The 13,128-nt window shown below is 40.7% G+C and overlaps 1 protein-coding gene across 1 annotated transcript in view; it reads right to left on the reverse strand.

The window, feature by feature from the left end:
• The window catches only part of LOC124541839 (protein son of sevenless), a 32,524-nt gene that overhangs the window by 16,989 nt on the left and 2,407 nt on the right, over positions 1 to 13,128 (reverse strand). The window contains exons 2-14 of the mRNA XM_047119748.1: positions 12,262 to 12,381; positions 11,224 to 11,361; positions 9,763 to 9,939; positions 8,297 to 8,488; positions 7,369 to 7,498; positions 6,098 to 6,201; positions 4,880 to 5,047; positions 4,337 to 4,401; positions 4,130 to 4,260; positions 3,091 to 3,191; positions 2,193 to 2,298; positions 1,639 to 1,780; positions 805 to 934 (exon numbers count right to left, since the gene is read on the reverse strand). Of these exons, the coding sequence (XP_046975704.1) occupies positions 805 to 934; positions 1,639 to 1,780; positions 2,193 to 2,298; positions 3,091 to 3,191; positions 4,130 to 4,260; positions 4,337 to 4,401; positions 4,880 to 5,047; positions 6,098 to 6,201; positions 7,369 to 7,498; positions 8,297 to 8,488; positions 9,763 to 9,939; positions 11,224 to 11,361; positions 12,262 to 12,381 (1,704 nt within the window). The remainder of the gene's footprint in view (positions 1 to 804; positions 935 to 1,638; positions 1,781 to 2,192; positions 2,299 to 3,090; positions 3,192 to 4,129; positions 4,261 to 4,336; positions 4,402 to 4,879; positions 5,048 to 6,097; positions 6,202 to 7,368; positions 7,499 to 8,296; positions 8,489 to 9,762; positions 9,940 to 11,223; positions 11,362 to 12,261; positions 12,382 to 13,128) is intronic.

The following is a 13,128-nucleotide window of genomic DNA, read 5'->3' on the forward strand; positions in this document are numbered from 1 at the left end:
TATTCCCTATATATATTCGTCTATATTCCCTATATATATTCGTCTATATTCCCTATATATTATGCGGGTTTAGACGCAGCGAAGCACCGCTGAATATTCCACCAACACGCATTGTAGAATCAATGGCACTAATCTGGCTTTTAACGTCTATATTTAAGTCTTGTTAAATCAATCTTTTTAGATTTCTATGTTGACTATAAATAACTCCGTAATCCATCGTCCAAACTCCATCTGAAAATATATTTACAAAATAAAACAACAACAACAGCCTATCAATTTCCGACTACTGCCATACCTCCTATGCCTATTGAGGAGTTGGTTTGAAGTATATTCCACCACGCTGCCCCAATGTGGGTTAGTGAATTAAAATGTGGCAGAATTTCGTGGAAATTAGACACAAGCAGGTTTCCTCAAGATGTTTTCTTTCACCGCCGAGACATATAAACATAAATTAAGTACATGAATGCTCTGTGTTTGTGTTATATATTAATTTAATAATTGTATTAACTTAAAAATTAACTAACATGACTGTATTTTTTTAAATGTTGAAAAAGAGTAACTACTGAGTTTCTTGCCGGTTCTTCTCGGTAGAATCTACTTTCCGAACCGGTGGTAGCTTCACTTAATTGTTAAATGACGATTCAAAAGTGCTTGTAAAAGCCCACTTGAATAAAGTATACTTTGATTTTGATTTTGAACCCGCAATCATCGGGTAAGATGCACGAGTTCTAACCACTGTGCAAACTCGGCTTTTTAATGTTTGCACAGTAACGAAATGGCGTTCTCGGAGCGTCGATGTCTCACCTTGATGAGGGGCGCATTCCCGGGGCGCTCCTCCAGCACGATGTTGTCGGTGCAGTCGGGCTCTGCGAACCGGTACAGCGACGCCGGCGGCAGCTGAAGCGGATGACGCCGCTCCAGGTCCAGGAGGATGCTGTACGGAGAGAAACGGAACTAATTATTATTATTCTAATATTTATCAACAGAATAAGAATCTAGAAGTATCTGGGCAGATAGGCATTCATTGTGAGGATTGGATTTTAACTTTAATTTTACAAATGACAAATTGTTAAGTTTAAACAGCAATTAAATGTTCAATGACAAATTTCCCCACTAAAAATAAACGAATAGTTAATATATAGTATTAATCACGGTGTGTACATCAGTTTTCATGGTTACGTGTTTACGACACTCCGAGGTCCCGGGTTCGATTTCCGGCCGAGTCGATGTTAGATTACCATTAGTTTTCTATATCGTCTCGGGTCTGGGTGTTTGTACCATCGTTACTTCTGATCTTCCATAACAATTAACTAGCTAGTCACATTGGGATCAGAGTAATGTATGTGATGTTATGTTGTCTTAAATTTTCGCGATTACTACACATTTAAATAAAACTAATTCAAACGGATGAGTCTACCCGTGACCACGAACACTGCAAAGTGCTCGAAACGTCGGGATGTTTAAAAATAATTAATATACGTGATTCATCCGTTATAATTAGTTTTATTTAAATGTATGTGATGTTGTCCAATATTTATTTATTTGTTTACATTAAAAATGGTTTCATACAAGAGTAACACTGTAACGATCATGAGTGTTCTAGCTTGTGTGTGTGTGGGGGGGGGGGGGGGCGGTCACCTGTCGAGGCTGCGGTCCAGCATGGGCTTGGTGTTGAGCAGCACGAGGTCTGCCATCCAGCTGCGCTTGTCGGCGCTGGAGGCGGCCGCCAGCAGCACGGGCGGGCCCACGCGTGGGCACAGCTCGATGAGGTTGCGGCCCTCTGCGGATACCACCACCGGTACTTACATACCACTAATGCTTCCCACTACCATTGCGGTGGTCAACCCAATTTTATGTCACGTTACAGGATTCAATTGACTGAATTCCAACAACTCAACGTGATACCTTCTATAAATCCAACAATTAGACATGACTCCATCTCCATAACAATTAGTCAGAGGGATTGATAAGGAAGGTTTAATTATTATTGGTATATTATTTAAGCTTTTTGTATAAATAAATTGAAATGGAAAGAAAATTGTTACATGACATATTTGGAAAAAGGCAACAAAAATAATATAAAATTTTTTTATTCAAACTGGAAAAACAACGAAAACACTAATTAATAAAAAATACTATTTAAGTAGTATTTACTACATATGCAACGTTAATGTACTCCTCAACAGCTTTACCTTCGCCATCAGCCCGATCAACGATCTTCAGCTTTCGTATGTGTAACTTTTCTTTTAATTTCAATTGCTGCAAACCGCCCGACGTAACACCACTATTTACAGTAACCTGCAAAGAACATTACATACATTTTATTAACACAGATAATTAAAAAAAAACCGCCAGATATGAGTGGTAACAGCGCTGTGTTTTCTATCGCCTATATCACGGTGAGTACTCCGAGGAATTATTCTCTCCAATAGGCTATATGACTGGTCTTTAAAATCTATATTATTAAGGACTGCAGGAAACCAAATCATATTTATTAAACCAACCTGATGTTTATAGCAAAGAGTTGGAAGCCTTAGAAACTGATATGATTTATATTTGCTTTGGATTATTTTTCCTCATACGCTAGTTCAAAATTGTTATTGTATTCTTTTTTTAAGCCGATATATTTCTTGTGATAGATACCTCAATAAAATTTTACTTTTTGGGTGCCCATTTTTATTATTGAAGTATGTTAATTTAGAATGACAACTAGAGCTGTGAATGATGAGTTAGCCTATAATTGTGATGTACAGTATTAGCAAATATGTATACCAATTTAAAAAATCAAATTAAAAATATGACACCTTGTATAAGACAGTCACATATGAATATTGTACAGTCAGAGTAAGAAAACCTTCGTCACTTTTCAAATTAATTCCTTTATCAAGTCTTAAGCTCTTAGTACCTTTTGAATCTAAACGTCAAATCATTGCGACGCAACTGACAAAATGTCATTCTCGATCGGTGAAGTAGATTATCGCTCATACTGAGCACACGAAAATAGATCTTAAGGTGGCGAATCTTTTCTAATCCCGACTGTACACAATCTCAGCTTCCTACAGAACTATTATCATACGAATAACAACTCACCAGACTAGTGACGGGCTTGCAGAGAAGCAGTAGACCGTCAAAGAGGAACGCCCGGCGCTCCGCTATCCGCTTGCCGGGACCGATTTTCGACAGCGAATCCTCTGGAATGGGAAATTATACAAATATATTAATATAACATGAAAACATTTTATTAAACAATCTATACTAATATTATAAATGTGAAAGTAACTCCTTTTGTCTGTTTATTGCTGTTTCACTATCAAATCACTGAACCGAATTTGATGAAATTTGTTATGAAGCAAGCTTTAACTTCAAGGAATGACATAGGCTACTTTTTTACCAAAGGAGCAAAAAACAAACCCTAAAACGCGAGCGAAGTCGCGGGCAACAACTAGTATGTTATATATTGCTTTACAACTTTATGTGGACATAATAGATGATTAGAGAATTGTGACGTCATTCGTGTTTATTTATGTTTCTGAGACGGTAGGGTTCACAGCGCTTTCTAATCAACGTATCATTAGAGACGCGACTCCGCAATGATTTTGCGGAAGGAAAGCAACATTGCTCAACTGTAAATTTCCCACTGCTGGGATAAGGCCTCCTCTTCCATTAAGGAGAGGGTTTGGAACATATTCCACCACGCTGTTCCAATGCGGTTGCTGGAAGGCATATGTGGCAGATTTTCGATGAAATCAGACACATGCAGTTTTCCTCACGATTTTTTTCTTCACCGCCGAGCACTAGGTGAATTATAAACACAAATTAAGCACATATATATATATAGTGGTGCTTGCCTGGATTTGAACCCGCAATCATCGGTTTACATGCACACGTTATAACCACTGGGCTATCTCAGCTCGAATTTCCTTTCCAAAAGAAAGGGGGCGTTCAAGTATTACGTGACGCAATTTGGGGGGAGGGGATATGTAGTTAAACGTTACGGTGCTTTACAAGGTGTCAAAAATCTCCATAAATCACGTTACGTAATACTTGCACCGTGAGTGTATATGTGTGTGTGTGTGTGTGTGTGTGTGTGTGTTGGTGTGTGTTGGTGTGTGTGTGTGTGTGTGCTTACCGCGTATGAACTCGTTGCAGCAGTGCGGCACGTCGCGCGCGTCCCAGTTGTCGACGAGGCGCGCCAGCTCGCCGCACTTGTCGATGGCCAGCTGCCGCCGCGCGCGCCACAGCGAACGCACCGCGCCCTCCCTACGCACCACCACCACCACGTCAGCACACGGACTCTCATACTCAAACATTACATTACAATCACTACTCAACTTACAGTTTCGGCCCGTTTCCCAGCGCCTTCGTCAGCAGCTTCTTTATCGGGTGCAGGTTGCACTCGACCTGCGAACACGTGACGCGTGAGTGAGTGACTGACATTTGACAAAAAAAAAATAACAGAAAAAAAAGACCCGCTGAGTTTCTTTCGCCGGTTCTTCTCAGGTCAGGGTGTTCCTTTTTCCGAACCGGTGGTAGTGTTTATTTGACAATCAATAAGTAAGTGTAATGCTTTTATATTGAATAAAGGAATTTGAGTTTGAGTTTGAGTGGGGGGGGGGTTTAGAGGGTGTCTGGCGGGTGTGTCGGCGGGTAGACCTGCGAACACGGGGTGCGTGAGTGGGGGGGGGGGGGTTAGAGGGTGTCTGGCGGGTGTGTCGGCGGGTAGACCTGCGAACACGGGGTGCGTGAGTGGGGGGGGGGGGGGTTTAGAGGGTGTCTGGCGGGTGTGTCGGCGGGTAGACCTGCGAACACGGGGCGCGTGAGTGAGTGGGGGGGGGGGGGGTTTAGAGGGTGTCTGGCGGGTGTGTGAGGGGGTAGCGACCTGCTTGAAGCTCTCGCGGTCGTCGGAGGCGGGCGCGGCGGTGAGCAGCGCTCGCACGTAGCTGTGGTAGAGGAGCACGTGCGCGACGGGCGCCAGCAGCAGTCGCGGCAGGCAGTACTTCACGGCCAGCCGGAAGCCGTGCCCCGCCGTGTCCAGCCGCTCCGAGCGCTGCAATTGTACAACACCAAATATTAATAACTAGCTTTTGCCCGCGACTTCGTTCGCATGGACTTTTTTGTAGACCTTTCTAAGTTGTACAATACTGTAGTACATTGTTTTGATCTATCTTGTAGGATTCAGTCAGCGTTTGCAATGTAAGCGCAAAAAATGTGTTTTTTTACGACCTCACATTAGAAACCTCAAAAATTGTAGCCTATGTGTTATTCTGATGTATAAACTATATTGTGGTAAATTTTCATTTAAATCCATTCAGTAGTTTTTACGTGAAAGAGTAACAAACATCCATACATACAAACTTTCGCCTTTATAATAGTAGTAGGATATTAATAATGTTTATAAACTGGATGACTTGTTGATCTATTCTAGCGGCAAGATACGATGGCCGTTTTGACACATTAAAAAAGGTGATGTGAAATGTAAATTTATTATCGATATAATATATTCAAATTTTTGTGTTTTTTTGTAAGTATTCCCATGTAATGATCGCGAAGTACGTTCTGTTGCCTGTTCTGAATACTAATATTATTTCTATTATCATTTTCTACAATAAACATATATAAATAAAATAAATAATTTATAAAATAGATAAAATATTTACTGTCAACACGAATATAATACCGACTACGGCAAAAAAAAAAGAAGTTATCTTCACGGTACCCTAATATTTGTAGTTTAGAAATCACATTCGATAAATTTTATGACTAACTGCACGTCACTATTGTTAATAAAGAACAACAATTTGCTCCTTTGATGCAATTATTTATTAAATACGAAACTTCATGAGCGGGCAAACGTCAAAACGGCCAACATACGGCCGCTACTATAGTGACTATGACGTTGGAAATTTCGAATAATATTCAAAGCATAAAAAAAAGGATATTTCTAACAAAAAAATATCAGAGACTGCTAATATATTTCCATTTTTCTGTCTACACTCTTTTCCAATATTCAATACCAATCCCATAGCCTATATTTGCGTAATAACTGAGATCAGATCTTCCCTATCTACTTGGAGGATAGATAGATAAGATAACTCACGACGGGATCGTCGACAATCTTCTGTAACGCCTCTCTCGACTCCTTCTTGGTGACGATGTTCGCGTATCGCACGTACGCTCTGAACTCCTCCACCTCTGCCAATTCTGAAAATATTATTAAAAAAAAAAAATTAAGTAAAGTAACAGCCTGTAAGTTACCCACTGCTGAGATAAGGCCTCCTCTTCCATTAAGGAGAGGGTTCGGAACATATTCCACCACGCTGTTCCAATGCGGGTTGGTGGAATGCACATGTGGCAGAATTTCGATGAAATTAGACACATGCAGGTTTCCTCACGATGTTTCCCTTCACCGTCGAGCATAAGATGAATTATATACACAAATTAAGCACACATATATAGTAGTGCCTGCCTGGGATTGAACCCGCAATCATCGGTTAAGATGCACGCGTTCTAACCACTGGGCCATCTCAGCTCAATACTAAAAAATACACGTTACATATGTCTTATTCGTGTGTACTGCATCTAATTATATTATACGTGGTTTATATTTTTAATAGTATAAGGTAGATTGGGATTTGGAACAAAAGACAAGAGTTTAAAACCGTTAAGGTTGAGCGTAGAACAGACCTCTTAGGAAACCTTCAATTTGACCTATTTTGTATTACTACATACTATAACATCATATTCGATTCCCGCTGTCTATCTGTCCCTATGGATGCTTAGATCTTTATTAGAGTAATTAATGAGCAAGGTTTATATGTATATGTTTATAATATAGTAGAGAAACAATGTCAATTTTTGAGGTTTCTAGGTGATGCAGTAAATAAAACTCTTTTTTTGAGCTTACATTGCAAACGCTGACTAAACCCTACAAGGTGCACCCAAAAGTGTCTACAAAAAAGATTGCGATGGTGTATGTCTGTCTAGCCATTTTGCGTGTATCTGGGGCGGGTCGCAAGTTCTACACATTAACAACTTTTAAAACCTAACACAATGCCCTAATTCTTCATTAAAAAAAATCAAAATCAAAATAAACTTTATTCAAGTGGGCTTTAACAAGTACTTTTGAATCGTCATTTTACAATTAAGTGAAGCTACCACCGGTTCGGAAAGTAGATTCTACTGAGAAGAACCGGCAAGAAAATCAGCAGTTTATCTTTTTCAAATACAATTATTTAAATCCTGCTTGGAAGTCAACAGGTATTAACTCCACGCTTTTTTATCATCTATAACATAATATAGCATTCACATAGAATTACGCCTTCCTTATAAACTTTTAAATCATAAGTTAATTCCAGATGGTAGCGTTACCTTCGAAGCAGCTCCCGATGTAGGGCGTGTGGGAGTCCTGCGACATCTCCATGGCGTCCTCCAGGTTGCCTAACAGCGTCACCGTCAGCTCGTATATGTCCACGATGTTGCCGAAGATCAGGGATATCGTCTGGGGATGGACAATTTTAAGAATCATTTAATTCCGGATATCATATAGTGTTACGGTAATACTAGGCTTTAAATTACCCCAAATTAAATAAAATACGCTACCCCTATTATCCTCTATAAGACATAAAAATAAATGAAATTGTTTATGGTAATTGCTGTGATAATGAGATATCATGATTAACTCTAGACAGATATCGGTATGGTGACCATTTTAAATGGTACTAGTTAACTGCACAGGATAGATTATATCCATCGGTGTGTGAAACAACAAACAAATACAGATCCATCCTCCATTAGCTTACTTTCATACTTATAAGATGATAAAAACGACACATACTATAATTATAATCTGCTGACGGTACTGTACAGTCGGAAAAAAAAATTAAATGTTATTTCTATGAAATATATTTCCCTACTCAAAATAAACGTATATGTAGTTAATATACAATATTAATGACGGCGTGGACATCGGTTTTTATAGATTGGCGGACGAGCATATGGGCCACCTGATGGTAAGTGATCACCGTCACCCATTGACAATGACGCTGTAAGAAATATTAACGATTCCTTACATCGTCAATGCGCCACCAACCTTGGGAACTAAGATGTTATGTCTCTTGTACCTGTAGTTACACTGGCTCATTCACCCTTCAAACCGGAACACAACAATACTGAGTACCGTTATTTGGCGGTAGAATAACTGATGAGTGGGTGGTACCTACCCAGACGGGCTTGCACAACACAAGTGCTTTAGCTACCTACATTGGGATCAGAGTAATGTATGTGATGTTGTATTAACCTTGCAGTCTCCGTCCAGGATCTTGTCCAGCTCGTCCTTGAAGACGCGCACGACGAGGTTGAGGTCCCGGAGGAAGGCGCGCTCGTCGGCCAGCAGGTCGCGCACGAGCTCGCCGTAGCCCTGCGCGCGCGAGCCCGCAGCGCAGCCCCCGCCCGCCAGCGCCGGCTCCTGGTAGAACACGTCCACGAGCACCTGCAAGCACACGATAATAGGCTATTTGACAATGAGAAAAATAAATTGTGAATTATTGTAATCAGTGTATATTATGAATTTGAAAATCGTTATTTACTAACGGAAGTTGAAAATAATACTTAATTTATTCAAAAATCAATAAATAAAAGTGCATTTTTTCAAACGTTTGTCACGTGACACAAAACGCTTCTGATTCGCCGGGCTTATGATGAAGTCACTTTCTTGTTAACCTTGCTTTTCTGCTATATATACCACAGATTATAATAGCCTGTAAATTAGCACTGCTGGGCTAAAGGCCTCCTCTCCCTTTGAGGGGAAGGTTTTGGAACATATTCCACCACGCTGTTCCATTGCGGGTTGGTGGAATACACATGTGGCAGAATTTCTATGAAATTTGTCTCATGCATGTTTCCTCAAGATGTTTTCCTTCACCGCTGAGCACGAGATGAATTATAAAGACAAATTAAGCATTAAGGTTTGAACCCGCAATCATCGGTTAAGATGCACGCGTTCTAACCACTGGGCCACTCTTTGGACTCTCAACAATTGCCAGAACTTCATTGAAATTTTACAAGTAGTTATTGTCATAGATGTTTCCCGTCAGTGCGGGGTTGGAGCAATATGTCTTCTCCTACTCTATCTGACGTCACCTCACGAGTAACGTTTCCAACCATATCGTCTTTCACACAATCCATGCATCGCTTCTTTGGTCTTCCTCTACCTCTACATCCATCCACATCCATGCTCAAGACTTTCCTCATGACATACTCCTCAATCCTTAGAACATGTCCATAACATGACAACCGTTTGTGTCAATCTATATTAATGTTATAAATGTGAAAGTAACTCTGTCTGTCTGTCACGACCAAACCGCTGAACCGAATTTGATTCAATTTACTATGAAGCAAACTTGAACTGCAAGGGAGGACATAGGCTACTTTTTTGCCTAACATGACAACCAACATCCTCAAATCCTCCATCCTCCAGCGAAGCCGCATGCCACTACTATAATAATAATAATAATAATAATAGTAGCCTTTATTTCCTAAACTTATAGTTACAAAAGGTCCCTAAGTTCGGTTTGCCTTTTGGCATAGGCCTCCTCCAGTTCCTTCCAATGCACTCTGTCCCTCGCTACGCTCAGCCAGAGTGGTCCCGCTGTCAATTTCAAGTCATCTTCCCATCTCCTGACTTGACGACCCCTACTTCTTTTGCCGTCCCTTGGTGCATGCCACTACTAGTAGTAAATAAATAAATAAATGTAGATAGCGCACCTTATCCGCACACATGGCCGTCTTGATGTCACTGGTCGTTATGACCTGGTAGCCGCTCTTCTGAGATATGGTCTTCACGAACGTGCCGGACAGCCGGAGGATGTCCGTGCTGACGTACTCGAGCACGCTCGTCATGCACGCCGACACCGACGTGTCGATCTTGTACAGGAGCACCTCCTGAAACACCGACATTTATATTATATTATACGACCAATGTTGGTGACTCCTGATACCTGAACAATTTGCTGCTTATAAACCTACTCTTTATTTTTGACGTGACAACGTCTTATAAATTGGTTTTCCGGGTGACACTTCAAGAAACTGCGTTACGCTCCGCTCACGTTATGCACTCACAATGAGAGCGAATGAGAGGCACGCGTGCCTTCCACTCGGGCATGGTTAGCCCGCCTAAGAGCGAGAGAGACAGACATAAAAAGTCGTTGTTTTTTAATTTAATCAAATAAATGTTTTAAATTGTTACTATTATTTCATCCTTCTTCCTACTATACGAATTAATATTCACATTAAAATTATTTTACCACTCAAAGTCGTTGTCACGTAAAACTTTCGCCCGTATACCGACTTTACAGGCAACAGGTAATTTTTTTTACCTACTTTTTACCAAAGCTATCGACATAGCCCACCAGATTACTAAGCTGAAGTGGCAGTGGGTCGGCCATATTTATCGTAGAACCAATAACCGTTGGGGAAAAAGTGTTCTAGAGTGGAGACCGCGTCTGGGAAAACGTGTAGGACGAGTGTAGGACGTCCTCGGGTACGGTGGAGTGACGACTTACGTAAGACGGTAGATAGGAGCCGGATGCGAGTAGCCGCAGAAAGGCAACAGTGGCGTGCATTTGGAGAGGCCTATGTCCAGTACTGGACAAACATGGTCTACTGTTGATGATGATGATGATGAACCTACTCTTAAGGTTTAATTTTCTGGGCACAAGCCATTTGTGTAGGCCATATTATAGTGCACACTATTCCCTTTTACAAGGTACAAAACCGAGGATTTCAAGGGCTCTTATTAAAAATGTTTTGGAGATTTCTTGAACACAGGTCCTTGGGGCCGATGATAAAAGAGCAAAGCAATTTCGACAACTTTGGCAATAAAGATTAATTTTTTTTTTTTTTAATGTTATAGGTTGGCGGTCGAGCATATGGGCCACCTAATGGAAAGTGGTCACCATCACCCATAGACAATGACACTGTAAGATATATTACCTTACATCGTCAATGGGCCACCAACCTTGGGAACTAAGATGTTATGTCCCTTGAGCTGTAGTTACACTGGCTCAGTCACCCATCAAACCGGAACACAACAATACTGAGTACTGTTATTTGGCGGTAGAATAACTGATGAGTGGGTGGTACCTACCCAGACGGGCTTGCACAAAGCCCTACCACCAAGTTAATGTTACTACATTAGCTCAGAAGTTCAATGTGTATTCGGCTTACCTTCTGCAACAGGTGATGGATCTTCTCCAGGGGCAACACCAACTTTTTCCGTCTCACGCTGGATGGATCACGCGTCTCGCCGATGGCCCAGCTGTCCAGCGGCGTGGGAAACGTACGCGCGACGCGTTCCTCCACATCCTGAACATACACATGGAAACTCATACTCTTAATCAGATACTTCAAAGCATTTTTTTTTTTTGGATAGGCAGATAGAATTGCTGATTCCTACCCTTTAAGCGAGCGTGTAAAGTCGTGGAGGGGGAACTAATTACAAATAAAGGTCAAAGGTACAAAGCTCTACTCCATAGTAGATGTCAAATTGAACTGCATACCTGTTATAGGGTACCAGTACCTTTCTTAATTCTTCGTCTATCAGTGGATTATTTAAAGCTGACACACAGGTTTACAAGAGCCGAGATAGCCAAGTGGTAAGAACGCGTGCATCTTAACCGATGATTGCGGATTCAAACCCAGGTTAGCGCCACTGAATATTCATGTGCTTTATTTGTGTTATAATTCATATCGTGATCCGCGGTAAAGGAAAACATCGTGAGGAAAGCTGTATATGACTTATTTTAACGGAATTCTGCTATATGTGCATCCATCAACCCGCTTTGTAGCAGGCCTTAGTCCAGCAGTAGGACATTTACAGGCTGTTAATGTATGTATGTATCATATGTATGTATGTACACATAAGACGTGATAAATACATAGTACACAACTTAGATGTAACATCGGCAAAATTCCTAAAACCTATCACATCCGAATTATCTAACGCTATCCCAAATTATAAATATTTACATCTTATGCGACTATGATCTTTACACAAACGTAATAACTTGTAATATCATATGACCTAATGTATTCGTCAATTTGACACGACGATTTACATGCTCTGGTTGAACTGACGCGAGAATCTATAGCGACGAATAGCTTCGAATGGTGCGATAGGCAGCTTTTTCTATCGGTTGTGTGAATCGGCAGTGATCGGTTTTATTGTATCTACCGATGCTACATCTAAGTCTCGTCGTAGTATACCTGTGCAGTGAGCGGGGGCGGCACCGCGCACAGCATTGCCAGAAGCTTCAAGCAGAGCGACTCGACGAATTCCAGCGCGCTGTCTTCGGCCGTCAGCGTTGGGTGTAGCGACACGAGAATCTAGAAGTGTTATTAACTCATTGTTATTATCTGCTGACTTCCAGGGAGTAGGGACTAATGTATGTGATGTTTTCTTAGTCTTTTTGTTAATCTATTTAGTAGGTGCTTGGATAGCTGCCACCCACGCTACAATTATTCTCAAGCTAAACAGAAGTACTCATAGCCTATTCTAACAAAGGAAAAAAGATAACCAAACTTTAGATTCACATATTTAGATTATGTATTTAATAACTCAGCGATATTATGCACTAAGGGTTTTGATTTATATATATTTATTCATAATAAAACACTATTAAACTTAACTACTTATATCCTTGAGAGCTGAGATGGCCCAGTGGTTAGAACGCGTGCATCTTAACCGATGATTGCGCGTTCAAACCCAGGCAAGCACCGCCATATATATGTGCTTAATTTGTGTTTATAATTCATCTCGTGTTTGGCGGTGAAGGAAAACATCGTAAGGAAACCTGCATGTGTCTTATTTAATTGAAATCCACCAACGCGCATTGGAACAGCGTGGTGGAATATGTTCCAAACCCTTTCCTTAATGGGAGAGGAGGCCATTAGCCCAGCAGTTGGAAATTTACAGGCTGTTACTTTACTTTTTTACCTACCAAAATCAAATCAATAACTTCTAATTACTATATTTACTGAAAAAACAGTGTTTTACAAATCAAACATTATAAGGAGATATTTGTCATTAATTTATATGAATTAAGTACATCATTTTCTGAAAATTAAAATATA

This window comes from Vanessa cardui, chromosome 29, assembly GCF_905220365.1.
Source record: "Vanessa cardui chromosome 29, ilVanCard2.1, whole genome shotgun sequence".
Taxonomy (NCBI): Eukaryota; Metazoa; Arthropoda; class Insecta; order Lepidoptera; family Nymphalidae; genus Vanessa; species Vanessa cardui.